The 24,801-nt window shown below is 42.9% G+C and overlaps 2 protein-coding genes across 4 annotated transcripts; both read right to left on the bottom strand.

The window, feature by feature from the left end:
- Window positions 1–313: 313 nt before the first annotated feature.
- On the bottom strand, window positions 314–14,897 carry OGFR (opioid growth factor receptor). 3 transcript variants are annotated; one of them, XM_005302895.5, is made up of 9 exons: window positions 14,607–14,897; window positions 11,476–11,556; window positions 9,108–9,155; window positions 7,986–8,048; window positions 7,568–7,655; window positions 6,097–6,175; window positions 5,485–5,551; window positions 4,974–5,122; window positions 314–3,778 (listed from the first exon to the last, which is right to left on the bottom strand). In XM_005302895.5, exons 1-9 carry the CDS (start codon window positions 14,799–14,801, stop codon window positions 2,290–2,292), a joined length of 2,259 nt encoding a protein of 752 aa, XP_005302952.2. In that variant the 5' UTR covers window positions 14,802–14,897; the 3' UTR covers window positions 314–2,289. The 3 variants fall into 3 exon arrangements, with proteins under 3 accessions (XP_005302952.2, XP_023970672.2, XP_005302953.2); XM_024114904.3 differs by having other exon boundaries at window positions 11,476–11,551; window positions 14,607–14,894; XM_005302896.5 differs by lacking the exon at window positions 11,476–11,556 and having other exon boundaries at window positions 14,607–14,896.
- A 2,409-nt stretch (window positions 14,898–17,306) lies between these two features.
- Window positions 17,307–24,579, bottom strand: MRGBP (MRG domain binding protein). Its single transcript, XM_065566134.1, has 5 exons — window positions 24,363–24,579; window positions 23,199–23,320; window positions 22,588–22,669; window positions 19,997–20,071; window positions 17,307–18,749 (listed from the first exon to the last, which is right to left on the bottom strand). The coding sequence occupies exons 1-5, from the start codon at window positions 24,523–24,525 to the stop codon at window positions 18,559–18,561; spliced, it is 633 nt and encodes a 210-aa protein (XP_065422206.1). The 5' UTR covers window positions 24,526–24,579; the 3' UTR covers window positions 17,307–18,558.
- Between the last annotated feature and the right edge of the window lie 222 nt (window positions 24,580–24,801).

The following is a 24,801-nucleotide window of genomic DNA, read 5'->3' as shown; positions in this document are numbered from 1 at the left end:
ACTGCTGATGCACAAGTTGTATGCTTGGGAGAGCTGAATGAGAAATAGAGAGGGGTAAAGTTTGTGTGTGTTTATAAGGAAGGGATCTATGAAAAAGGATGAATTAGGACAGATCTCACTGGATCAACAAGGCCAGAAGCAAGTTTAGAACACAGTAGATTACCCACAAAGAAGCTGCAGATCCCTCCCCACCAAGAGACGTTTTTCAGATGTGCAACAGCCTACAAGTTCCCCAAAACAGCCTCACAAGTGAGAACTTGGTAATACACTCTTCTTCCTCCTCCTCATGTGAAAAAATAACACCCACAACTGGTTTGCATTAAAATCATACTTTAATATACATTATACTGAGATCTCATTTAAAACTCACCACCATACAAGATACGCAAAGTGGGCCATGTATGAACATGTCCAGCGAGACCTTCGTTACTTAAATAAAAAGACAGCTATAAAACTGTACAAAGACTTTCATAAAAAGCAATTTTTTCCCTGGCGTTCTCTAAACACTGAAGGTCTTTAGTTAGTTTTACTTAATATTTAAACACAATTTGTTTTTCTTCTAGAGGAAAAAAAACACTTTAACAAATGGGTTTTAAGGCTTTTACTGTGTATTACTATAAGTATATAAGCCCTGACTTCAACGAGTCTACATGCGTGCTTAGAGTTACACATGTGTGTAAATGCCAGGTTGGATCAGGGCATACAAGTTTTGAGCAGGCAAGTCACAGATTAAATTCCAGAACACTTAAAGATTCTTTGCTTAACAGCTGGAACACGCAGAAGAAAAAACTCTCTCTGATAGGATGGCTGACCTAAGTTGCAGCAATGCGCTACAAAAAACAAATGGTATTTAAAAACCAAACCAACCAAAATAGAACCAGAGTTTAAATGAACATCAAGTCCAGTCTTTGCAGCTCCTGCATTTTTTCCTTCTGCTTGGTGAAGCAGGTCCATTGCAGGAAATACCTTAATATTTTCTCCTACATACAGCATTACATTGTATGATGCTCCTTTGCGCCAATTGAATTCCGTACAAGGCTGATGTGCACATTATTAACATTAAGTGCAAGTTAATATCTATTGTTACTACCATCTAACAACATTAGTGCTGGTCAGTAGGTGGCAGGGGCTGACAAGAGATTCTCATGATGCCTCTGGTTTAAACAAAAAGAACAAAAAACAAAAAAACCCTCAACAGCTATGATCCCCGACCGTGCACACGACACACTTGGGACAGAGAGACAGAATGCTACTGGCACAACATGTGCACAAACTAGAAAAGGGATTAAAATCATCAAGGGTGAAAATCTGCACTAGGGACAAGGGAACGGTAGTCTGATGAAAACTGCATTGACAGACAGTTAAAGGACTCAGAACCAATGAAAAAAGTAGCATCTGAAAAACCATCAGGGTTCCACACAGAGAGGAAAGGGGACTCCCAGGAGGGCAGCACTCTCTTTAAGCAATGCCTCATTTGTATTTTATTTCCCCACCACCCCTTTTCTTTTAGAGACTGGTGGGTTTCCAGTCTCCCAACAACCCTTGGAAGAAATGCATAAGTGACTTGTGCTAGGGCTAGATGGAATTAAACCCTCAACATCTCTGCACATAGATTGGAGAAAAGCCCCGTTAAGGTTAATATTTGTCAAACATTTTGACTGTATAGTTTAATCAATGACTCTCGTATGCCAAACTAAATTCTTAAAATTAGTAACTTACCAATGGAAAGGTATTTGCATTTTCACATATATGAAATTTCGCTACCTTCACCCCTTTTGCAAGCAAATATCAGCAGAATGGGGGACCTTTGCCCTCAAGGAGCAGAAAAGTACCAGGCTTCAAGTCGGACAACCACTGCACAACCAAACTGGTGTCTCCTTAAAAACAGATTTCAACAGCGCCTCACACCAAGATGATCAACAGGGCCTCACATTGGCCTTTGCTAGGGAGACAACAAATGTAAAAACTCCCCATTGTTAGTGTGACAGTTTCCAAAGTGCCCAAGAGGAGTTACTTGGTAAAAAAAGAAAGCCAGAAACCAATTGGTTTATTCTACAAACATCTGTATTCCATGGATTAAAATCACTTATTAAATAAGAGCTTTGCTCTTCAAAGAGGTTAAGAGGGGAAATCCTTGCAGACAGTCCAGCATGTCAGATACAAACGGGAACAGGAAGAGGCCAGGGGCTTTTCCCTACGAAGTTGACCAAGCAGATTTTTTCTAGTTAGGACAACCAGAGGGGAGGGGAGGGGAGGGGAGGGGAGGGATTGAGTTTGTTCTGGATTGTTTTAAAGGAGACATCTTTTTCCACATGCCTTTGGAGTCTGAATCCTTGTTCCATGATCCTTGAATTCAGGACCTAACTGTCCTTCCTCCGCCCCTTGCTCTGGTGCTATTGCAATGTTTTTGCCACTCTCTGCCATTGTCTGCTGATCATTCAGTTTTGCTGAATCCTCAATACAATCAATTTCTTGTGCTACATTGCTAGCACTGACTTTTTCAGAATGAGATTCCACCACACTCTGCTGAAGACCCTCTTGGCCCCGGTTCTTGTCCAGGGTTTTTGTTTCCCCTCTTGCATGGGCATCTTCTGCCCCTTCTTTCTGTTCTCTGTCGTCTACCTGGCTTTCACTTACTGTTAGAGTTTCATTACATTGGTGCGCTTTTTTTTGTATTTCTGAATTTGCTTCACGTAGCACTGAGCCACTGCCTGCCAGAGAAGGCAGACCAGGCTCATTACACTCAGAACCAAGCAATGAATTCACAGATGCACCTTCAGCACCGTTCTCAGTTTTCACATTAATTTCTTCCACAACCGTGTCTTCCTCACTAACTTCTCCTTTCTCAGCCCCTGTTGCTTGGACATTGCAGGTAGTGGTGTCCGTGTCCAGGTTTATTGCCACATTTACAGTACTGTTTTCTGGCATTGCCTCATCAACTTTCCTTCTTTTTACAGGTGCATCAGATGACTCAGACGCCTTGAAGTCTTCACTATGGACGTCACCTTCTTCAGCTGTTACTTGGTCACCCTTTTCTGGCAAGGCTGGAAGAGTCTCTGTGGTCTCTTGATCGATAGCAAATTCCCCTAGGTTATAAGAGATCTTCTCAATATCAGTGGGACTTTTCAATAGCCCTGTGCACTTTCCAGTTAATCTGTTCATCTCAAGCTTTCTTTTCTTGCTTTCCTTTAGGCATTCACTCTCTGCTCCATCCCTCAGGCCCACAAGGTCCTCACTCAGAACCTTCTCTTCTAGCTGGGAAAGTGAGGCTTCCTTCTCTTCTACGTTGTCTCCTCGCTCTGCAACATACATGGCATCACGCTTACTTTGTTCCTCTGAGGTACATTCATCAGTCACCTTGTTGGTTTCTGAGTATGCAGCATCTCCAACTTTCTCCTCCCTGTTTGGAGGATTGGTTTTGTTCTTTCCAACTGCTTCTTTATCTCGGACTGATTCCTTCTCTTCCTCAGCCTTTTGGCAGTGCTGAGACTTTAACGACGGAAGTTTATAGTTCTGGAGTTTCTTATGAGGCCCCCATGCAAACTTATCCTGAGGTTTAAAGTGCATCCATGCATAGTGTATCAGTTCCCTTCGCTTCTGCTTGTTTCTGATGGTGAACAGGAAGTAATCCAAGGCACTTCTCTTAACATTTGGGAGTGTTTGGTAAACAAGCGTCTCTGTTAGGAAAAAGCTAACCAGGCGTACTTGATAGCGTTCATACCCCATCTCTCCCAGACACTTCAGAATACGAGTTATCCGCAAATTGTTGTGACTAAACCTAAGACACAAACAGGAAAAAAAAAAAAAAAAAAACTGAAGACAGTGAAACAGAAAAAGGACATCTTTAAGTGAAAGCAGCACAGTACAGAGTCCCACTCTAACCCAGACAGGGTAGATGTGCTGAATGTTGTTAACTACAAATAAGTCTTTACTGGAATCTTTAAGGGTAGATCACATTTAAGCCAGCCTATCTGCTCTGGCTTTCAACAGTGCTATCCCATCCTTGTCTCAATATTCCAGTTAACTCTGTAGCAGAGATTAAATGATATCCGAATTCCAGAATGGGGGGTGGCTTCCCCACTGCCATCACTAATGTGCAGTTCAAACTACAAAGATATGTATTGGAAAAGGGATTTGCTATCGCCAATCAATGTATGACAATAAAACCTACAAAACCACTACTTTGCTTTTAAGTAACACTTTTCATCCAAGGATCTGAAAGCATTTCGCAGGCATTGAGGCAGCCTTATGAACACCTTAGGAAGCATAGGGAATTATTCTTATTTAATAGCTATGTAAATGAGAGGTTAAGTGGCTCGTCCAACGTCACACATAGCAAGTCATGCTCACTGCCAACAACAGAACTCAGAAGTTTGGACTCCAAATTCCCAGCGGTAACGAGGATTTTCACTCTTAATTCCCATGATCATTTTGTTTTCAAAACCGAACTTTATATACTCTTCTCAGCATGTCTTAAAAGAAGTAATCCCTGCTGTATACTGAGCTATAGGTGAAAATTGTTACAGTGGATTTTGGAGACTACAGCTGCTTGAGGCCCATCTCACTGAAGAGTAAACTCGTGTGAGACACAAACTCCAAGGCCGCAAATATCAGAGTCTCTAAGCCTGTATTACAGCCTTAGGGAGACTCAGATGGACACCCACCTTTCAGTTACTAATGCCAAAGTAGGAACACACAATACACATGTGGCTCACAGTGGGACAGCTGTGGCCTCTAAGCAGTTCAAGTAATTTAAAATAATATGAAAGATGCTGACAGGCCTCCCAAGCTATAGCCAGAATAAGGACACCTAAACTCTTGGCTAGCTGGCTCCCAGTTTTGTGTCAGATCACTCTACTTCTGTAACACAGAAAGCCTTTGAATCTCTGTACACAACTAATTCCTTTGGTTTCATTTGATTTTTCTTTCCCAAGAATGAGGAATAAAAACCAAGCAGTGTAAATGGGACTCACCGATCAAGGTTGCGAAATCTCTGACGCCAGTTTTCTGCTCTTTGCACTTCCCCCGTTTCTTGATCGGTCAAGTTTATTCCATAAAAACCCAGCATGAGTTTGTAAGCTCTAATGAATCTTTGCATAACTTCCTTGGATTTCTTAAAGGCCTGAAATGCACAAAAGACTCCAAATTTGCATGTATGGCAAAAAAAAGATTTTAAACTATCTCCATCAGTTATTTAAGAGGCCTTTCAGTTACACACAATGCCTATAAATGGCTATTGTGTAAAGACACACATTTGGGATCTTCCTGGTTATTTCTTGCTTATATCAACAAACCTATCCCAAACGTTAAGAGTACTGCTGAAGACACTTGAGGAGCAAAAAGATCATCAAAAACTGCATTTAACAGTCATTGGAGCTGGCTCCATTATGGTGGGGAAGGAAATGGAGCAACCTTACATAGTATATGGTAAACATTTACCTCGTTGAACCCCCAATGCCTTTCAAGTATAAAAGAAAGTCACACCTGAATTTCTTTACATGTGAGAGGCTTTGCACGCCAGTTCATCCCACGTTCACGCAAAGGAAACAACCTGAAGGGAAAGAGATTTGCAGATTAGACAAAATAGAGATCACATTCAACCCAGCACACATGCGCCTTAAAAATAAGTTAACAGAAATGTCTCCAAATGCTGTAGATGCCAAATACAGTCCTCTTCGAGAGGACATAACATCATGGAAAACACAGGGAGTTTAGTCTGTAACAGCCCAAGTCACACCGCGAAAAGTCATTATACATACTTGTACTATTAGCAGTCTTAATTGTTTATCTGTCTGGGTATTTCTAATGTAACCATCACCACAATATCTTTGCTCAGTACCTGGTTTCCAGACATACTGCAGCTGGGGATTGAAGACTACTGACAGAGCTGCAAGGGAAATATTTAGGATACCCAACCCTCTTGTTACTTTCAAAGAAAGTAACTGACTAAAATAAATCTCACAAATGTAGAACTCAAGAGGGGCCCAAGGTTTTCTGAGAAGCCAGCCACAGCAGCTCTGAAGCAGCAAATTCTTTGAGACAGACATCAGAAGAGAATCATTCTAAGAGACATCGCCTTTTGTAATAATTATTTACCATTGTATATAAGAATGATTTTCTTCCAGAGTCTCGTAATCCTCCTGCCAAGCTTCAAGGAGCTCATCAATAAATAAGCCTAGGTGAAAAAAAGAGTGGGAGGTGAGAGAAGAAATCGCAGCAAATGAGCATGTGTCAAGTTAACGGATCGTCCAGGAGATGGGATATAGTTACAGAAAACAGGATCTGTCTCACTGTCTTCAAAAGAGGTCAGGGTAACCTACATAAAAAGAGCACTTTCAACAAAATGACAACCTAGTTTCCTTTCCAAGGGACCCTAACAGAGTTACGTTTTTAACAGCATAGGTTTCTGCATGCATTGGAGTGCAGGCTTTAAGGAAATGCCATTCCTGAGAAAGGCCCCAATCCTGCATTCCTGTGCATAGTCAAATAACTGTGTATTGACAGATTATTTTCTAACAAACCAAGCACCGTAAAACCCAGAAAGTAAAAGCCAGGCTAGCGTTATGATCTGCTATCACACAACAAATTAGGGGTAGATTCTCCAGAATGAGTCTGCTGCTACTTGAGGCCTGATCTTGCAATGACCCAAGTACATCCTACAAGGCAGCGAGCATCCTCTACTTCTACTGAAGTCACTGGAAGCTCAGCACTTTTCAAGATCAAGAGAAGCCTTCTAGTACTTTTAGAGTCTCACAGTGTTGAATGAAGACTGATATCCCAGAGAGCACCATAGCTGGATCTGGAAAGACCCAGAAAAACAGCATCCAGACTTTACAGATGCTTACGTCAGGTTAAACACTCATATCATTTCTTGGTTTCAGATCAGTGATGGAATGTTACTGTTTTCCCTTCGGATGGCAGCTCCTGTCATTTCACTTTCGCATATGCCTGAAGCGAAGGCACCTTGGAGTGAGAATTCAGCACACAGGGAATGGGCATGAGGGAGAGCTGGATGGCTAAACACTCATCTAGAGAGCTGAATGTTCACACCCACAGCTCAGCAACAGATTCTAATCCAAAGATATGAAGTTAGTGTGAATATGGATCTAAAGGCATTAACGTCCTGCCGTGGGAAGGTGCCTAGCAGAAAACATTTTTAACTGGGTTGCCAGAATGGCTTGTGGGCAAATATACTTAACTACTACAGAGGGGCCCACCAGGTATTCTGCCTGCCCCAATCAGTTAATCTTTTAAAAAGCAAAGAGCCTTTCAAACTGCACAAACAGAAGTGCACACGGTGATTTACTTCTGCACATGCCACAGAGCGAAACAAAGGAAAGAACAATGACCAAGGAATTGGCTGCATTCTGCAATTTAAACGGGAAACCCTGATTGACATGTATTTGTGCATCACGGAGCTAAGACAACACAGGGCAGAGCTCTGGCAGACTGAACACAGGGCTGGGAATCAGGAGAGCCGGATTCTATTCTTTCCAATCAGTGGGATACCTTGCAAGCTCACATGCATTACAACTGCACATACAGGAGGTCCAGGTCAGATACGTACCATGAGGCAAAAAGTGAATTTCATTTTTGTAAAAACTTAAATTCCACATCTCCTCCTCTTCAGCATCAGGTTCCCTTTCTTTCAAACCCTTCAGAAGAGAGAGACATTAACAAGCAACAATGCATTAAAACACATACATAATGATCTTCCCCATAGTTCTTCTGTGTTGCTAGCAAGGCTACCAAGTCTGAGAACAGCAGTTGGGAGCTAACAGCTTGTTTCTGAGCCAGCAGGATGTAGCGAGTACATCCTGGTAATTGGATGAGAAGTGAATTACTTTATCATTATTTTAATATTCCTCATCAATCTGCCAATTTAAGGCTGATAAAATGACATCAACCAAGTGCCCCTTGCGTCTATCATGAGAAGAGGAAAAAAACCGCGAAAGACAGGAAGTTCATAAATCTTCAGCCTGTACCGGATAACAATGCCTGTATCTCTGCATATCTTTTGCAGCTGTCCAGTTGCGTCCAGTCAAGAACTGAAGGGAAGAGGAAAGAGACAAATCAGAGATCCGGAACAAAAGCTTCCCAACAGAAAACATTGTTTTGCCATGTTTCTTCTTGAAGAGTTGGTTACTAATGATGCTGTAAATGCTGTTCTGGCCAACGTGAGAAAGTGTGGCTAACCTCAGCCTCTCCTACAAATATTTCCCATTACCCCCCATTAATATCCTCCACAAAGTTCTGAATTCTCATCTCCCCTGGCAGACCAGCTGAGGATACACCTATACTTCAGCACCCATTCTATCATTCTGATCGTTTCACTGCATCCCTGAAGGTACCTTCAGGCTAAGGCAGCTTGACATCATCTCCTTTATTAACTCAGCTTTTCCTTCCTTCCCGGCCTAATTAACCAGGGTCAGATGGTTTCCTTGTATGAACTTCTGCAGAGTTTTTATTTGTCTTTTACCCTCGGGACTGGAATCTTCACTTCTCTCCCTAGGTAGGATCAAACCCCACAAATCTTACCCTTGGACAGTAGGAAAGACAATGCTAACTGGAATGAGGCCCAAATATCAATACCTTATCTAGACTAAGATTAAAAAATGCGGATTTCTTAAAGACATGTTAGCATCTGGTCTACACTAAGACTTGAAAAGGTACGTTGTATTTTTCCCCACTTTAGATGGTCAAGGAAGCCCTACACAATAAAATACAAATTTCCTTGTTAACGCTAAGTTTTTAAAAGGCATAAGCTCACGTCTTTTTTTTTTTTTAAATAAAAAGGATATCTTTTATTGTAGCCTATACAACTGAAGTCCACAATTGAAGTCCAGATCTCATCTCTGCACATTTTCCAGGAGCAAAAGGGCTACTTAAACCCAACTGCAAAATATTTAGGTGGTCACTCCCTTAGACTATTTTAAACTGAACTCTTCCACAGCTTAGAGTGGAAGAGAAGAAGCTGTGCATCTAGCAAGCAGCAATGCTGGTTTATGTAAGATAATGTAGCCAGGAGTCAAATGAGTTATTTAAATATATTTCCCATCATCATTATCTATATCTTTCCAAACAGGCAAACACTGTTTTAATCCTACCTCAAAACCTCTATAACCAATTGATGAGACGGCTGGTCTTCTTTGCTCCTAAAAATAAAATAAAAAAATACTTTAACATGAGACTTAGGGAGACATTATTGAAACCAAACTTCAGTTATATTTTAAAAGAAAAATACAGCTCACTCATCCACATCAAGAACTAAGACACCCCAGTAACGTTTTACTTCTTTCAAGCCAGTCACTTCAGTGACAAGTTCTATTAGTTATGAAGTTGCGTTGTTTATACTTCAAATCAGTATTAAAAAACCCACAGACAGTTGCCACCTGATTCTTTTCTCAGATAAGCCGATACAAAATCAGGAGCAAATCTGCTGAAGTCAATGAAATTACACACTGGGGTAAAGCAACTGCAAGTGAAAGGAGAATCAGGCCCTAGAAGTCTAAGATGTGTTTATGAATTTAATACAGTGTTTAGACAGAAATCACTGGCGAAAGCGTCACTTTCTCCTTGCCAGCATCACATAGAAGTGGGAGTTATGAGAGTGACATTAAATAACTGACTTTTTAAAAAAAAGCAAATTATCCTTTATTTTTTAAAATGTGGATTGTGTTTATACAAACCTCAATGACAGAATTGCCATTAAAATATGCAAGCAGCAGAAAAATGCAGATAGGACACGTGCTGGGCACTCTGGCCACAATCCATCAAGACACTTCAGCACATGGTCTAACCTTAAGTGCCTGGAAAGTCCCATTGATTTCAACCAGACTACTCGTGCAGAAAGGGCCTGATCCAAAGATTTCTGAAGTTAATGGGAATCTTTCCATCAGGTTCAAGGGATTTGGGACCAGGCCTCAAAGTGCTTGCCTGGATCTGGCTTCTGGTGCCCAGCACTTTCAAGAACAAACAAACTCTCTCAATTTTTTTGTAACTATCTGACCATTATAATTTCCTCCTCCTGTCTGGGAAATAGAGACTTTCCTGCGAACAGTCAAATATTGATCACCGTCCACTGCGTTATTTAGGGGGAATTAGATTATGACTACAAACCATTTGGTACAAGAGATTTCTCTGTCCAGTCCCATCAATTTTTAATAATAAAAACACTTAGCATCTATCTTCCAGGTGTCGTACGCACTTCTGTTTTAGACACCTTTGGAAAAAGGGTTTCCCACAGAATAAAGCCATAAATAAAGTAATTTAAAAAAATCTTGAACATTTACACAAATTTCCCCATAACCCAGGGAGGAGGAGGCTACATAAATATTTAAAATAAACAGATTGCAAAGTAGATAAGCATTATCTCCATTTTACAGGAGATGAAACAGACAGATAAGTGAAGGGACTTGTCCAGGCCAGTCAATGGAAGGACCAGGATTAGAACTCAAATTCCTGGTGCTAGGGAGGCCAGTACAGTTGTTTCTTAGGGTGTAAACACAGATTGGGATTTCGCCCTATGAAATCCAGCTAAAATCTTGACTATATGATGTTTAAAATCCAGGAGTGAAATCCTGACTCCTCGGAGGTCAATAGGAATTTTGCTATTGATTTCATTGGGACCAGGATTTAACCCCAACTGTCTTGTTTGCGTTTCAGACTCTTCTGCTAGATCAATATCCCCGAACACAATCAGGTGTCATGAAATAAGAGCAGACCAGCTCCAATTATGGAAAAGGATTAAGTCTGCAAGAGACAAGAATGAATCAAGATAGATATAATGCAAGTTTAAGGAAGCGGACTCATATGAAGTAGAAGTGCAGCAAGTCTTGTTTAGAAAGCTGCTGGATCTGAGACAAGGAAGTCCTCAAACAGAGCATCATCAGACAGAGCAACAACAGGCAAGCAGAGAAGGCATGCCCAATCCCCTGCCCTGGCATTCCTGAGACCAAGCTTCCATTCAGAGGTGTGTGAGAAAAGCAGAACACAAAGCTGGAGGATGTGAACAAGAGCTAGCAACCAATGGCAAGAAAGAAAGGAAGGTGCAGATAACTGCAAGATTCGTGTAAAGAGAATGTGGCCAGCATTCTAGGAAGAGCAGCTTAAGCAAACAGAGGTTTCATCCTCACATAATTATTTGAGGATGGGACAATGCAAAGTGAGTTTTGTTGTTAGAGAGGGATGTTGGTGCAATGGAACATGAAGCCTGCTATTCTGCAGTAGAATAAGCAGGTGTTAAAAAAATTAGAATAAAACCCAAGATTTTTATTACAAAAAACGCATATTGTTTTATAGGAGAAGCTAAATGTGATAAAAAAATTATCTCAAAACATGTCCACGGACATCTCCAGTCATGAACAAACAGCGTTTTTATAATGACGTACAAAAGACATATACGATTTAGGATTTGGTTTCAGCCAGTTGTTTGAAAGTACGTATTTAAAATAAAATTAAAAAAAAATCTCTAACCTGGGCATCTGAAAGATTAAGCTCTGAAAGAACTTTCCTCAAAAACATATATGTCTTCCTGAATAAACAATACCATCTAGACTGAAGAGAAAGGAATCTAAGTTAGTTTAATAGGAGCAAAAAATAGGTACTTGTTTTACAAACTGATCAGAGCTCTTTGCAGGTTGCAGATGTGTGTAAAATGAATGGTGAGAAAACTTAGGGTTTTTTTGGTATAAAAGAGTTCTCCCACTCTCCTCAAAGACTATTGAAGACTTTGCTTGAGAGGGCTAGGAATACATTTATAAAGGAAGGGTTAACGTTTTTAGAAGTAGGGTGCTGATATTTTGGGAGTAAGAAGCTGCAACATCCCTTTAAAGCAGGCTTTGAAAAATCCATTCATTGGTGCTGAAAACAGGTTGTCTTTGCCTTTGCTTCCACTTAAACTATATACAGCACCAGTTCAACTGCATTTGTTATCAACAACAGGTAATTTTCTTAGCATAGACAAAGGGAAGAAAGGAAAAGAAGCAGTGTCTAGTCCATTCCACTTTCTGATTCCTCTGCATTAGCACAATCCAGAGGAATGTTTGCTTGTTTGGGCTGGGGGGGGGCGGGGGGGTGGGAGGAGGAGGGAAGAGATGCTTTTACAGGAATAAAAATTGATTTGAAGATTTGTAAAAGTTTTTTTTCTTTAAAACCAAAACCTACATTTAGGACTAAGTTTGACTTGACAGCATCCCTTTAACAATAAGTAAACGAAGTTCTTCCACAAGGACACCTTATCTCTGCAAATGGCATTTCATGAAATACTACAGGCACGTGAACTGGAACTAGATTCTGCAAATGGATCTACACAAGCAGTGAAGTCAACAGAACTTCATGCTGCTGCTGCAGGGGTGGGCATGGGCAGATTCATTTACAGGATCTAAATCAGGGGTCGGCAACGTTTGGCACACAGCTCGCCAGGGTAAGCACCCTGGCGGGCCGGGCCAGTTTATTTACCTGCTGACGCGGCAGGTTCGGCCGATCGCGGCCCCCACTGGCTGCGATTCGCCGTCCCGGGCCAATGGGGGCGGCGGGAAGCCGCAGCCAGCACATCCCTCGCCCGCGCCGCTTCTCACCGCCCCCATTGGTCCAGGACGGCGAACCGCGGCCAGTGGGGGCCGCAATCGGCCGAACCTGCCGTGTCAGCAGGTAAATAAACTGGCCCGGCCCGCTAGGGTGCTTACCCTGGCGAGCCGTGTACCAAACGTTGCCGACCCCTGATCTAAATCTTAGTTTTGTTTGCAAACTTATTACTAATCTGTGCCCTTGAAGAATTAAGCATTACTTTGTGCTTCAAGGTAAAAATCAAAAAGCTATTTTACTGAACACTCCCAGTGAGCTTCTACACATAATTTAAAATGATAACCTTCCTTTAAGAAAGTGAATTAGCTAAGATGTGCAACCTCCTAACCTTAAAATTGTGTTGATCTGAGTCACCAAAGTGAAACTGAACCCAAGGATTAGTTTCCTTTTCCCCAAGATAGGAGGAGTTAGAGAAAAAAGAGTGAAATGAGCTTTGATTTTCTCTTTCCTAAAACAAAGACAAAAAGCAAAGCATAAGATCTGTTTAAGTAGTATCCTGGGATTGTTATTAACAGTCACTGATGAAGACAGTGAGAAACTTTACCACAGACTTAAAGTACACAAGTATCAGAGGGGTAGCCGTGTTAGTATGAATCTGTAAAAAGCAACAGAGGGTCCTGTGGCACCTTTAAGACTAACAGAAGTATTGGGAGCATAAGCTTTCGTGGGTAAGATGCATCTGAAGAAGTGAGGTTCTTACCCACGAAAGCTTATGCTCCCAATACTTCTGTTAGTCTTAAAGGTGCCACAGGACCCTCTGTTGCTTTTTAAAGTACACAGTTATCCAACACTAACATTTTACAGCATCAGAGTTAAATAATCACATTTTGCAGCCCCATAAGGATTTTTTTAAAATGTTGTAGGACATTAGCTGGTGGTCTTTTTCAGGTTCACCGCAGGTCTATATAGCGCCCCTTCTTGAAGTAGCTTTGTAAAAACCTAGTAAATTTTATTTCATTCTTAAAAGCGAAGAAACATCGCTTGATGGTACTTGATAATCTTAAGAGTAACATCCCTTAGGGCCACCAATAAAAGGTCACCCCTCCTCCCAAAAAAAGGAAGTGGGTGGAGCATTTATAGCGACAGACGATGCTCAGTGTCAACAATTCTGAGCTATGATGTTAAAAAACAGAATTCACCATCATAGACTCAGGGAAGTGGAATCAACTGAGTCTACAAGATGGAAAGTTGATTCATAACAAAATTAGCCTGCTTACCAGGAATGCTGGGAAAGCTATTCAGAAACAGCATGTGGCAATTTCACGAAGCTTTAGTGGAACATAACACCACAGATGTTTATTTTAATTTTTCCATTGAGCCATAACCTCACCAGCACACCTCTGCCCCGAATACCCACCTCTTGCCAAATGCATTAGTACTGAGCTTGTGCCCCCTTTCTTTGAGGCATTTGGAAATATGGTTCATTAAGATCATAGCAAAATAATATGCTAGTGATCCCATTCGGAGGGGAACATGGAACTCTCTGAAGCTATTTCAAGCTGCTCCTGCTTCTGGTTACAAACTAAGAAACTATACAGAATTGGCTCCAAGACACTGTGGGTCAGTTACCCCTGCAGCAACGTATGTGTGACATTACAACACGTGGAAGCTGTAGCTTTCAAAGCTGCAGAATAAACTATGCAACCTCAGCTCGTAACACATTTAACAAACAGTAATGCAAAGTCGAGGAAAACTACTTAGCTGAAGAGAAACATTTGCCTTACAATAGGGAGTTAGAGGAGATTTTTGAAGTCAGAAGATAGCTTGCTTAAAAGGAGTGAGGGACTATTTACCACTAACCCTTCAGGGTCAGGAGAAAGGCAATTTGGAAGGAGAGGCACATTAATATTTCTCCCCCACATACACAGATCTGATACCGAGGGGCTCTCTCCTCACCCCCAACTCCCCCGAGCACACTGGAGGAATAACACCGCTCCCACCGCCCTGCCAAAATAACCCCCAGCTTCCCTACCAGGTCGCCCCCCTCTGTCACATACAGAAAGCCTACTCGGAGGAGTCACCTGTGCGCCGCTGGCCTGGTGGGAGCCCCTGAACCACCCTTGCGAGGACTCTTCTTCCTCTCCGTCGGCTCGGGCCTCCTGCGACTCCTTCCCTTCCTCCTCCTCCTCGCTTTCCCAGGTGGAGTCGTACTCCCAGGAGCACCACTCTTTCTCCTCGTCATCCTCCAGCCCCCTGAAGCTCATCCAAGCCGCCATCAGGGCCCCCGACTGCGAGGAAAGGAAACCGAAAGAGGCGCTGTGTTAGCAGCTGGGAGGGGTAGGGTACAAAGCCAGCCACGTGAGTGGCCTTATTGACTTCCGGGAGGCGTGCGGCCCAGCTGGCTCCGCCTCCCTTGTCTGCAGTCCGGCCTCGCCATTGGCCGAGGCGCGCCGCTGGAACGTTGGCGGTGTCTCCGCGTTCCATCCCTCGCTGGGCTCCCGGCGTGGGGCGCCTTCTGCGGCGGCTTTTCCAGCCGCTGGCGCGGTGCGGCGGGCGGGGGCCCAACCGGAGGGAAGGGGCGCTCGCCAAACCGGCTCGCGGGGAGGCTGATCGTTAAACGTCAGCGACTCAGACACACGCCGGCTGCAAACACCCTTCCCGCGGAGAGAGCGAGCCTTTTCCCGCAAGCAGGGCCGCCTGACAGCTCGGGGGTCCGCCACAGAGGATGCCTAGCGTAGGCCACTGCACTGTTATTTTTCTTTTGATTTGCAGGGGCCATGGCCGAGAGCAGGCATCCAGGAGGCCCCCAGCGCTCACCACCCTTTTTGGCCCCGCTGCCAGCGGGCAATAGGAGGCTGTAAAATTCAATCCTACAACTGTTTGTTCGACTTTAATAGTGCATAAGTGTAAGCACGTGAGTACCTCTTTGCAGAATCAGGGGTAAGGAGGTACCAGACCCCAAATCTGAATTTGATTAACGTAATCATCGTCATGTTTGAAGGGGGGAAAATCACGGGACAACGTTGCAAAGAAGCCAGAGCTTCATGAAGGTGGCGGGGAGGAGGGAAGCTCGCAGAACATTTTGGTATTTTTTAAGGCAAGTTTCCATTTTGAATTAACCTCAAAATGGGTAGTTGCTCTTAAATATCTATTCTACCAGCTCAAAAAAGCAAAACCCAGAACATCCAGCAAACCCTACACTTCCACCTATTTTCAGGGATTGCAGTGAAATGTTGCATCACATGGTGATGTCCTGTCAGTCATGCAGCTTTGCAAAAACATAAGGGCTAGCAAACCCTGCAATCACCATAGCAAAAATACCTTTTTTTAAAAGGATAGTCTTGTGGTTAATGCACATGACAACACCCCAAAGGGATTGGCCACAAGATTGCATGGTTTTGCCACCATCATCTTCCATCGGCTTTTGCGCTTCAGTGCATCCCCTAGTTGTCTTGACAACACCCACTCCCCTAAAAAGTAATATAGACTTCTTTGGGCTGTGCGTGCTGCCCAGTGGAGGGGAAAGCCCTGCTTCTTTGTGCCATCACAATCTACGCACAGTTGAAGTTTGACTTCGTGGACTCTGCCATGTTCTGCATCAGGGCTGAAGCTGGTCTTGCGTGAGACACATCAGGTATTTCATTTAAATTCTGTTCCTCAGTTTCCCCAGTTGAACAGTGACAATAATTATACTTTCCTACCTAACATTAATACATATTCATAGAGAGGTTTGAAGTCCTCAGATAGAAAACACTGTAGAAGTATAAATTATTATTCCTATTATACAACACTAGTGAGAGATCCCTCAAAGTTTGGATGGTTACTTGATCTATGAATACACTCACCAGTCCCCCTGCCACACATCTCCCCCCCCCCCCTTCCCTTAAACAGGCCCCAGTTTCCTGCAGCTTTTCTCATGGGGAAACCTAGCTGCCTGCTATCCAAATCTGGTTTGACTGGGAGCAACCAGTAGGCTTCTCAGGCATCATCCTTAGCTATATCATCCTTCCCCCCCTCTATCTCTATTGTCACTCCGTATCGTGGGAGTGCCCTTCCATTTTTCCTATGCCAGATCCCTCTCCTCTCTCTTCAGGATGAGCCCTCTTGTCTGTGGAGGCCAGCGTGGGGTGTAGTGAAGGCCAGCAGAAAAAGACAGGCCTCTAGCAGGAAACTCTATCGACCTGGAGCAAGAACAGCAGCAGGATTTGATTTTTCAGTCAAGCTGCCTGCGCTGGGCAGAGGAATCTGAGAAAGGAGGGCAGAAACTTGGGAGCAGAGGTCTAGAAACTAAGAGGTTAAAATAGCCTCATGATTAAGGCATATGCTCTGGATTTTATATCTACGATGTAGTCACTTAAACACAAATGATGGGCAAAGGCTAGCACAGCATGTGATGTGCTGTCTCTGTTGCCTGTTTAGCAGCAGTAAACCAAATGAACACAGATTGCCAGAACTCTACTGAGATCCATGGGTGAGCCAATTGCAAAGGCAAAGACGTTTTGTACAGGACCACATACCAGCTATTGGTGCCGCTGTTTAACCAAAACAAGCCACATCCATTTCTCCATTGTTTAAAACAGGGGAAAGGGAGGAGGATCCACAATTTCCAACACAGAGACACTTCTGAAAGTCCTACTAGGCACCTATCAGCATCTTTTAAAAAATGGTCCTAAGCCTGTTTTTTTTAGCTAGTTTGCACAATGGTCAACTAATAAAACACAATGAGCCAAACTATTAGATTCACACTTCTTCAAGTAGATGACAATGCTGCAGGACAAAAGTGTTGGGCTATTTTTTTTTATTTAACAGTAAAGTTAATACTGTGAAGATATAACCCAATAACATTTCAAACTGCTTCATTCTGCAGTTTAACATGCACCTATTAAAATCAGTATGTCAGGAAGAGGGAAAGGAGAAAATGGGGGAATTGATCATTTTCTGGCAATTCAAAAAAATAGTAACTGCTATCAATTCTCAATACTCTAGCATATAAGACTGAAACAAGTTTCAAAATACCAGTAAGAGTGAACTACAACTACTCCAGGAAAGTACAATAACAGCACAAGATTAAGGTTTTACAATATTATTTCCATTTAACAGCCCTTTGTAAAAATAGCTTTTTAAAAAAATTGACTTAAATACTGAAATACAAAAACAACTGTTATATACACACTATTACAGTACAACTGGATGAGGCAGTATCTCCAGGTTCTTGCATAGCGCAGTGGATCCCTTTCATACCATGTGGCACTACTGGACATATTAGTTTAAGCGACTTATGAGGACTTCTGTCTAGAAACATTTAACATCTTCCTTTATTTACAGTATGTACTTAAAGGTTGAAAAATAAATTATACCACACTAAGTCTCCATGAGACGGGGTTTACTTTTCCCCTCAGTCAAACAGAACAGTAACAAAGAATGCTTCACCTTAGATCTGTATTTAATGTGCTAGCTTTTAGTTTTACTGGACCAACAAAGCCAGACATTTAATAGAAAAAGGTGTTCTTGCTAGAACATGTTACTAGTAAAATGTCCTAAGAACAGTAACCCACCAAGGGGCCATAATGGTCACCAAAGAAAGCAATACAAATAAGACCGGAAAGGGATTCAAACTTTAAATAAATGACGTAAGCTTTTCAAAAACTGAGGCTCCTGTTCCGCCAAGAGCTTATTGCACAAACTGTGTTAACACAGAGTCTGTGCACGCGCATTACTAATATTTTAAAATGCCACCACTTGACTTAAGTAGTACACACTTGCTTGTAAAGCTGCCAACTCTCCTGCAGTATCCTGAGAACGTAGCCATCGATTAGCTATGCAATACTGACCAGCAAGCAACTCGTTACGAGAGAAGACACACAAACCCATGTCCACACATAATGACAATGTGCTGAAGCTTTTAATATCTGGCTCAAATAGTTTTTTCTCCACCTAACAAATCTTTATAACAACTTATTTTCTCTCCTATTCCATTCTACTGTTCCCTTCCCTGGTTCTATAGTTAAAAGCACCTGTCTTTCACTGTATTCTCTATGTTCTGCGCCGTTTTGCAGCACTTGGACTGGAGGGATTGCTGTTTGCATTTAAGACCTTTTCAGTGACTCTGTTACGTTTCCTTTTATCAGCTCCTTCTTTGGACCCAGAATCTGATGAGCTCCTTTCTTTCTCTTTGCTGCTTGGTTTTTCAGCTGCTTTTCCCAAGTTTCCTGAAGGTGCATAAACTGAAAAGGGATCAAAGCAATGACTCCAAATCAGGCTCATATGAACAATTTTTTTATACTTTATAGCAATTTTCAAACCGATTAAGCCTCCCAACATCCTTGTAAGTATGCAAGTATTCTCTGCATTTTACAGAGAAAAAAGTTATTTAAAATGAATACCTTACTTTCATTTATTTGTCCTTAAAATGCTGCACATACTTTGATAAATCAATTAAAAATAGTAGTATAATCCACTAACCTAGATTATATTGCAATAATTTTTATTCTAAGGAACTTCTACTTTACAGGGCACATGTTCAGCCTATGAAACTCATTGTCATTGAGGTAAATATTGTAGCTGTATTTTAAAATTAAACAAGTATTTTATGATATAACTGGATAATTTCAGACCACTAACAATAGGCTTGATCTTGCTCTTATTAAAATGAACAGCAAAATCCTCACTGATTGCAGTAATACAAGGTCCAATGTAAAGTGATGAGAGAAATCACATCTCATACGTCAGGGAGGAAGCTTCAGAGGTAAGAATGGAGTTCCCCTGCTTCAGCACTGCACAACTGAGGTGGGAGCAAAAGGTAATTCCTCTGAAATATCAGATACTGGCAACTGCTGCAAGCAGGATGCCAAAATAGGTGAACCAACTAATCTGGTACTGCAAGGATTCCTCCCATTGATGATGTGGTGCCCGCCATCTGTTTCACTTTCACAAACTAGGGATACTGTTATATCCACAGCTGCTGCTAGAGGATCATATAGCAGAAGACACAAGGAATATATTTTCCATCTGCACCTAGCCAGAAGATTGCGACCATTTCTTTTCAATGTGGACCTTGCTAGTGTGATCTACACCTTTGTCACCTTGAGGCTGGCTTACTGCAATGAGAGTTTTACCTCTGGCTTTAATAGGAATCAGCTATGGCCCTTTATCCTCTCCCACCTGCTCCCAGAGCTCAAATCAACTGTTTGAGGACTTTGGCACTGTTCAGTATAACTGCAGAACCAGCAAAGGAAATTCAAATTTGTTGATCTCCAGAAAGACAGTAGTTTCTGTACATTTCAAAAGTATTTTAGTTCTTGTCAATGGTCTGATGCTCTTTTGTTCTGTAAAGATTCTTTACCATATCATGCCAATTTTATGTTTAAGGTAAGTCAAATTTTTGGGCCTATAGCACTTGATGAAATCCATTCAGAACTGCTGTTGCCTTCTAGATAAGTGTGGCTATAAAGTATAAAAATTACAGATGTACCTTCTTCTGGGCCTGCATGAGCTTCCAACTCTTCTTTTATTTCTTCTTTCACCTCTTCTTCAATCATTACTTTTCCTGTAAAAAGAGTAATTAAGCAGATGATGATTGTTGTTTGATAGAAGTATACTTTATCTTTTCCTGTGTTCGGCACCTCAGGATCAACTGTAAGTGCACAGTGTTCAAAACTGGTTACTGTAACAGTCAACACTGACTCAAGTTAAGTAAACAGATTACTCATTGCCAAAAAACAGATGGATGGAAAGAACAATTGAGCCACAATCACTGCTGACATCAAATATAAGGTAGGGTCATGGAAACAATTAGGGCAGAGGTCACCAAAACACAGATTCCAATCGATTTTTTCTTAATAGGAACAAATATAATAGTAACTGGGCAAAATATGTTGCAATGGCTTGGACTGATGCTGCCTTTTATAAATATTGAGTGGAATACTTACTGCAGCTAGTAGTTGAGAGGCGTTCCAGTGTAGTTTAAAATATCATAAGAACTACTGTCCCTTTTCAGAGATAGACATCTGAAATTCCAAGTTCCTATCTTGGATAACAGCACTGATGACAATCTGGATCTTCCAAGTTTGACTGTCTTTTTTTTTTTTGGCCAGTGGGCTAAGTATCGGTGGAGATTTCTGCTAGATCAGATTACACAGAGAGGAGCTCTAAGAACAAAGGAGTTTTGAAATTAGGTAGTCTAAGAATCATGGAGAAACATTAAATGAAGGCTAGGATTAAAATTCAAAATGATCTGGACAAACTGGAGAAATAGTCTGAAGTAAATAGGATGAAATTCAATAAGGACAAATGCAAAGTACTCCACTTAGGAAGGAACAATCAGTTGCATACATACAAAATGGGAAATGACTGCCTAGGAAGGAGTACTGTGGAAAGGGATCTGGCGCTCATAGTGGATCACAAGCTAAATATGAGTCAACAGTGTAACGCTGTTGCAAAAAAAGCGAACATCATTCTGGGACGTATTAGCAGGAGTGGTGTAAGCAAGACACGAGAAGTAATTCTTCCGCATTACTCCGTGCTGATTAGGCCTCAGCTGGAGTATTGTGTCCAGTTCTGGGTGCCACATTTCAGGAAAGCTGTGGATGAATTGGAGAAAGTCCAGAGAAGAGCAACAAAAATGATTAAAGGTCTAGAAAACATGACCTATGAGGGAAGATTGAAAAAAATTGGGTTTGTTTAGTCTGGAGAAGAGAATACTGAGAGGGAGCATGATAATAATTTAAGTACATAAAAGATTATATTGTTACAAGGAAGAGGGAGAAAAATTGTTCTTCTTAACCTCTGAGGATAGGAAAAGAAGCAATGGGCTTAAATTGCAGCAAGGGCAGTTTAGGTTGGACATTAGTTTTTCCTAACTGTCAGAGTGGTTAAGCACTGGAATAAATTGCCTAGGGAGGTTGTGGAATCTCCATCATTAGGGATTTTTAAGAGCAGGTTGGACAAACACCTGTCAGGGATGGTCTAGAGATAATACTTAGTCCTGCCTTGAGTGCAGGGGACTGGACTAGATGACCTCTCGAGGTCCATTCCAGTTCTATGATTCTATGAACAGATTTTAGAGTTGAATATAAACCAGGGATTTGGAGCGGAGCTGGAGTGCAGACAAGTAAGTTTTATGCCCGGAGCTGGAGCAGAGCAATTCAAAAATTTGATTGCTCCAAATCCCTGATAAATACAACTGTATTGCTTTAAACTATAAATACATTTATTTTGTTTATTTCCAAGAGTACCATAGATAAAATCCTTTCTCCTTCTGAAGGGATAAATTCTTCATACACTTCTTGCAGTAGTTGCCTCACAAATTACTTGAAAGCAAATTGAGAATCTTATCTTAAATTAATGCAAGAAATTAACAATCAAATTCATTATTCCAGATTCCCAAACACCGCAGGTGATTTGTGAAACACCCCGCCAAAAGGCTAGTGTTTTACCTGCCAGAGAACTGCAGCTATCCAATGTAACTGCAGTTTTTGAAATAAAACTGTTTTAACGAAGTAGCATTATTGTAACAATTGCCTGATGAATCTTAATCGGTAACATTTTACCACATACACACAATTGGAATTTTCATTGGCCAAATAGACTATATTTTAATATAGTTCTTTCTAGAAATAAAACAAAACTCCATGGCCATCATTTTAAACACAAAGGATCTATCCTGGCAAACACAGTCAGACATAGTGCTTACTACCAATGGTAGTCTTACTAAAGTGTGCAACTTCGCCTCGCCCACAAAACAAATAAACCTTTAATCACCTGCATATGAGTCCAAAGGGCCAAATTTTGACCTCCTTGCTGCAGATAGCAGCCCCCACTGCCCTGCCAAGTGGAAGACCTGTGTACTCAATCAAAGGGAATGTTTGGATCTAAATAATGTAAATAAAATGTCTTTGTATCAAAGATCCCATCGATGTTAAACTTTCCTACTGTTTTCCATGCCCACACAATCCAATTATGTGAAACATTGGCACCAGGCTGGTACATCATTATTTCTTCCCTTCTTCTGGAGTTCAAGTTGAATTAGAGCATCCCAACGTAAAAGCTAGTATCAGATCTCACCTTCTTTCACTTCTTGGATAATTTCCTCAGGCAGGATGAAGTTTTTCTCTGAATTAGGGAAGGGCAGAATCTCAGATTCATGCTTAAAAAGGAAAGAAAAAATTATTTTGTATGATTATGTTAGAACTATCAGCTCAGATTTTCTAAACAAACGCCTGAGTAATTTCATGCACAGGAAAAGATCAAATAACTTATAATAGTGAATCTGAGGTCAGGAGTTCCGTAAGGGTTATCAGAGGACAAGATACAGGATATGAGGGAGACAATGTATTTCTCAGCCCTGATCTTGCAAACGCTTGTGAGTTCTTAACTTTACACATGTCAGTAAGACTACTTGAATGTATAAAGTTAAGCATGTGCCTAAGTATTTACTGGATCAGGGCCTACAGAACTCGAAATTTTACATCAAAGCAAGAGCATAAGCTGAAAGAAATAACAGACTTGATTTTCCTCTCTCCTATACTAGTTTTACACAGGTGAAACTCCACTGACCTCACAGGAGTCACCTAATTTCCATTAATGTAAGGATCAGGCCCAACGATTATGTCATATCGAAGCTGCTGAAATCTACTGGAAATCAGGATTCCCCAATACCAATCTTCTATACTCACTAGTGCTTGCATGTCGTACATGGTGCTCAAATGATCCCAAATCACTCTGGAGGAAATCTGACGTCCGATATTCTGACTGAATTTATCTCGAATACAAATCATGTGAAAGTGGCGATTCACACCTGAAGGAAGGCAGGTAAAAGTTAGCGTATCAGCGACATTCATTAAGATGTATGTGTATCATGTCACAGAATAAGTAACTGCGATAGATCTGTGCAGGTCTACTTGTTAAAATCCAGGCTGTGTAAGATGGGTCTTCCCCTATGCTTAGGGCACGGGCACAGGTAGGCCAGAGGCAATAAATAGAGCAAGCTCCAAACAAGTAATTTGGAAAGGCCAGGTTGATAAACAGTAAACAAACAAACATTTTTCTAGATTTTTTATTTGCATCTAACAACCCCTCACCCCCAAGGCTGCAGAGATGATGCCTCACTGCCTCTAAGTTCCCTTGACAAGGAACAACTGTAGGGAACAGGAGTACTTGTGGCACCTTAGAGACTAACAAATTTATCTGAGCATAAACTTTTGTGACCCCTTTTCCCCCACACTTTCTTGCACTCCCTCCTAGTCAAGGCTAGGGAGGGAAAGGAAAGCCCAGCAGTAGTCCCCTGCCTTGTTACGTTTTCCCTGTATTCATAATTCCTGCCTTACCTATATTTTTGCATGTAAAAATCCCTCCCCACTGGGGGCAGGGCTTGTTTCAGGCCCTGCCTGTAAAAAGACAAGGTTGGGACTTGTCCTCTGCTCCTGGAAGGGCAGATTCCCCCCTCCGAAGACTGCTCACGGCTGGATGTGGGTGCAGCGCCCCGCGCGGCCAGCCAGAGGAGAGACCCCCCCCATGTCCCCACCCACTTACAGGCCCCCAAAGGAGGGGCGGTGGCCGGAGGAAACGCGCCCTGGGGGGAGGGTTGGGGCTCGGAGGTGGGAGCCGGGCGCTGGGACTACGGGAGGGCAGCCCGGGATGCGGGATGGACAGCTGGGGGGGCAGCACCACCCTCTCCCGGCGCTGCCCGCGGGAGGCCGCTAGGGGCGGCACAGCAGCGCAGGGCCCGGCCCCTCCCAGCGCCCTGAGCCAGGAGGGTCACGAGCCTCGGCCAGCCCCGGTTCTCCTCCCCGGCCGGCGCCGCTACTCGAGGCCGGGGTCTGGCCGAGGCCTGCTCTCACCTACGGGCTTGTGGCCCAGCATGGCGTGGAAGAGGCAGACCTCCACCTCGGGGCTCCACACCACCGCCTCCTCGGCCGGCGCGCCGGGCTCCGGAGCCGCCCCTCCCGCGGGCACGGGGGGCTTCTCCGCTCCGCCGGCCGAGCCGCCCTCCGCCTCGCCCATCGCCCCGCGCGGCCCCGGAAGCGCCGCCGCGGTCCCGGCTGCACGGCGCCGCAGCGCCCCCTGGCGGCCGCCCCCGGCCTTGGCCCGGCCTCTGCGCTGCCCCTTGCGGCCGCCCCGATCCCTGCAGTGGGGGCTCAGCGGCTGCTCCCCGCCCCTCAGTCCTGGCGCCCCCTGGCGGCCGCCCCGATCCCTGCAGCGGGGGCTCAGCGGCTGCTCCCCGCCCCTCAGTCCTGGCGCCCCCTGGCGACCGCCCCGATCCCTGCAGTGGGGGCTCAG

The sequence above is a fragment of the Chrysemys picta genome, chromosome 13 (assembly GCF_011386835.1).
Source record: "Chrysemys picta bellii isolate R12L10 chromosome 13, ASM1138683v2, whole genome shotgun sequence".
Lineage (NCBI taxonomy): Eukaryota > Metazoa > Chordata > Testudines > Emydidae > Chrysemys > Chrysemys picta.
Note: the sequence above shows the minus strand (reverse complement) of the source record. Positions and strands in the feature narration are given on the sequence as shown.

Coding starts and splice junctions, on each gene's coding strand:
- OGFR (XM_005302895.5), bottom strand. CDS start 14,801: ATGGCGGCTTGGATGAGCTTCAGGGGGCTGGAGGATGACGAGGAGAAA. Junction 11,557..14,606: donor ACCAGGCCAGCGGCGCACAG/GTGACTCCTCCG, acceptor CTTTCTCTTCAG/TCTAGATGGTATTGTTTATT. Junction 9,156..11,475: donor TTAATCTTTCAGATGCCCAG/GTTAGAGATTTT, acceptor TTTTATTTTTAG/GAGCAAAGAAGACCAGCCGT.
- MRGBP (XM_065566134.1), bottom strand. CDS start 24,525: ATGGGCGAGGCGGAGGGCGGCTCGGCCGGCGGAGCGGAGAAGCCCCCC. Junction 23,321..24,362: donor GCTGGGCCACAAGCCCGTAG/GTGAGAGCAGGC, acceptor GCCTTCCTTCAG/GTGTGAATCGCCACTTTCAC. Junction 18,750..19,996: donor TCATGCAGGCCCAGAAGAAG/GTACATCTGTAA, acceptor ATCCCTTTTCAG/TTTATGCACCTTCAGGAAAC.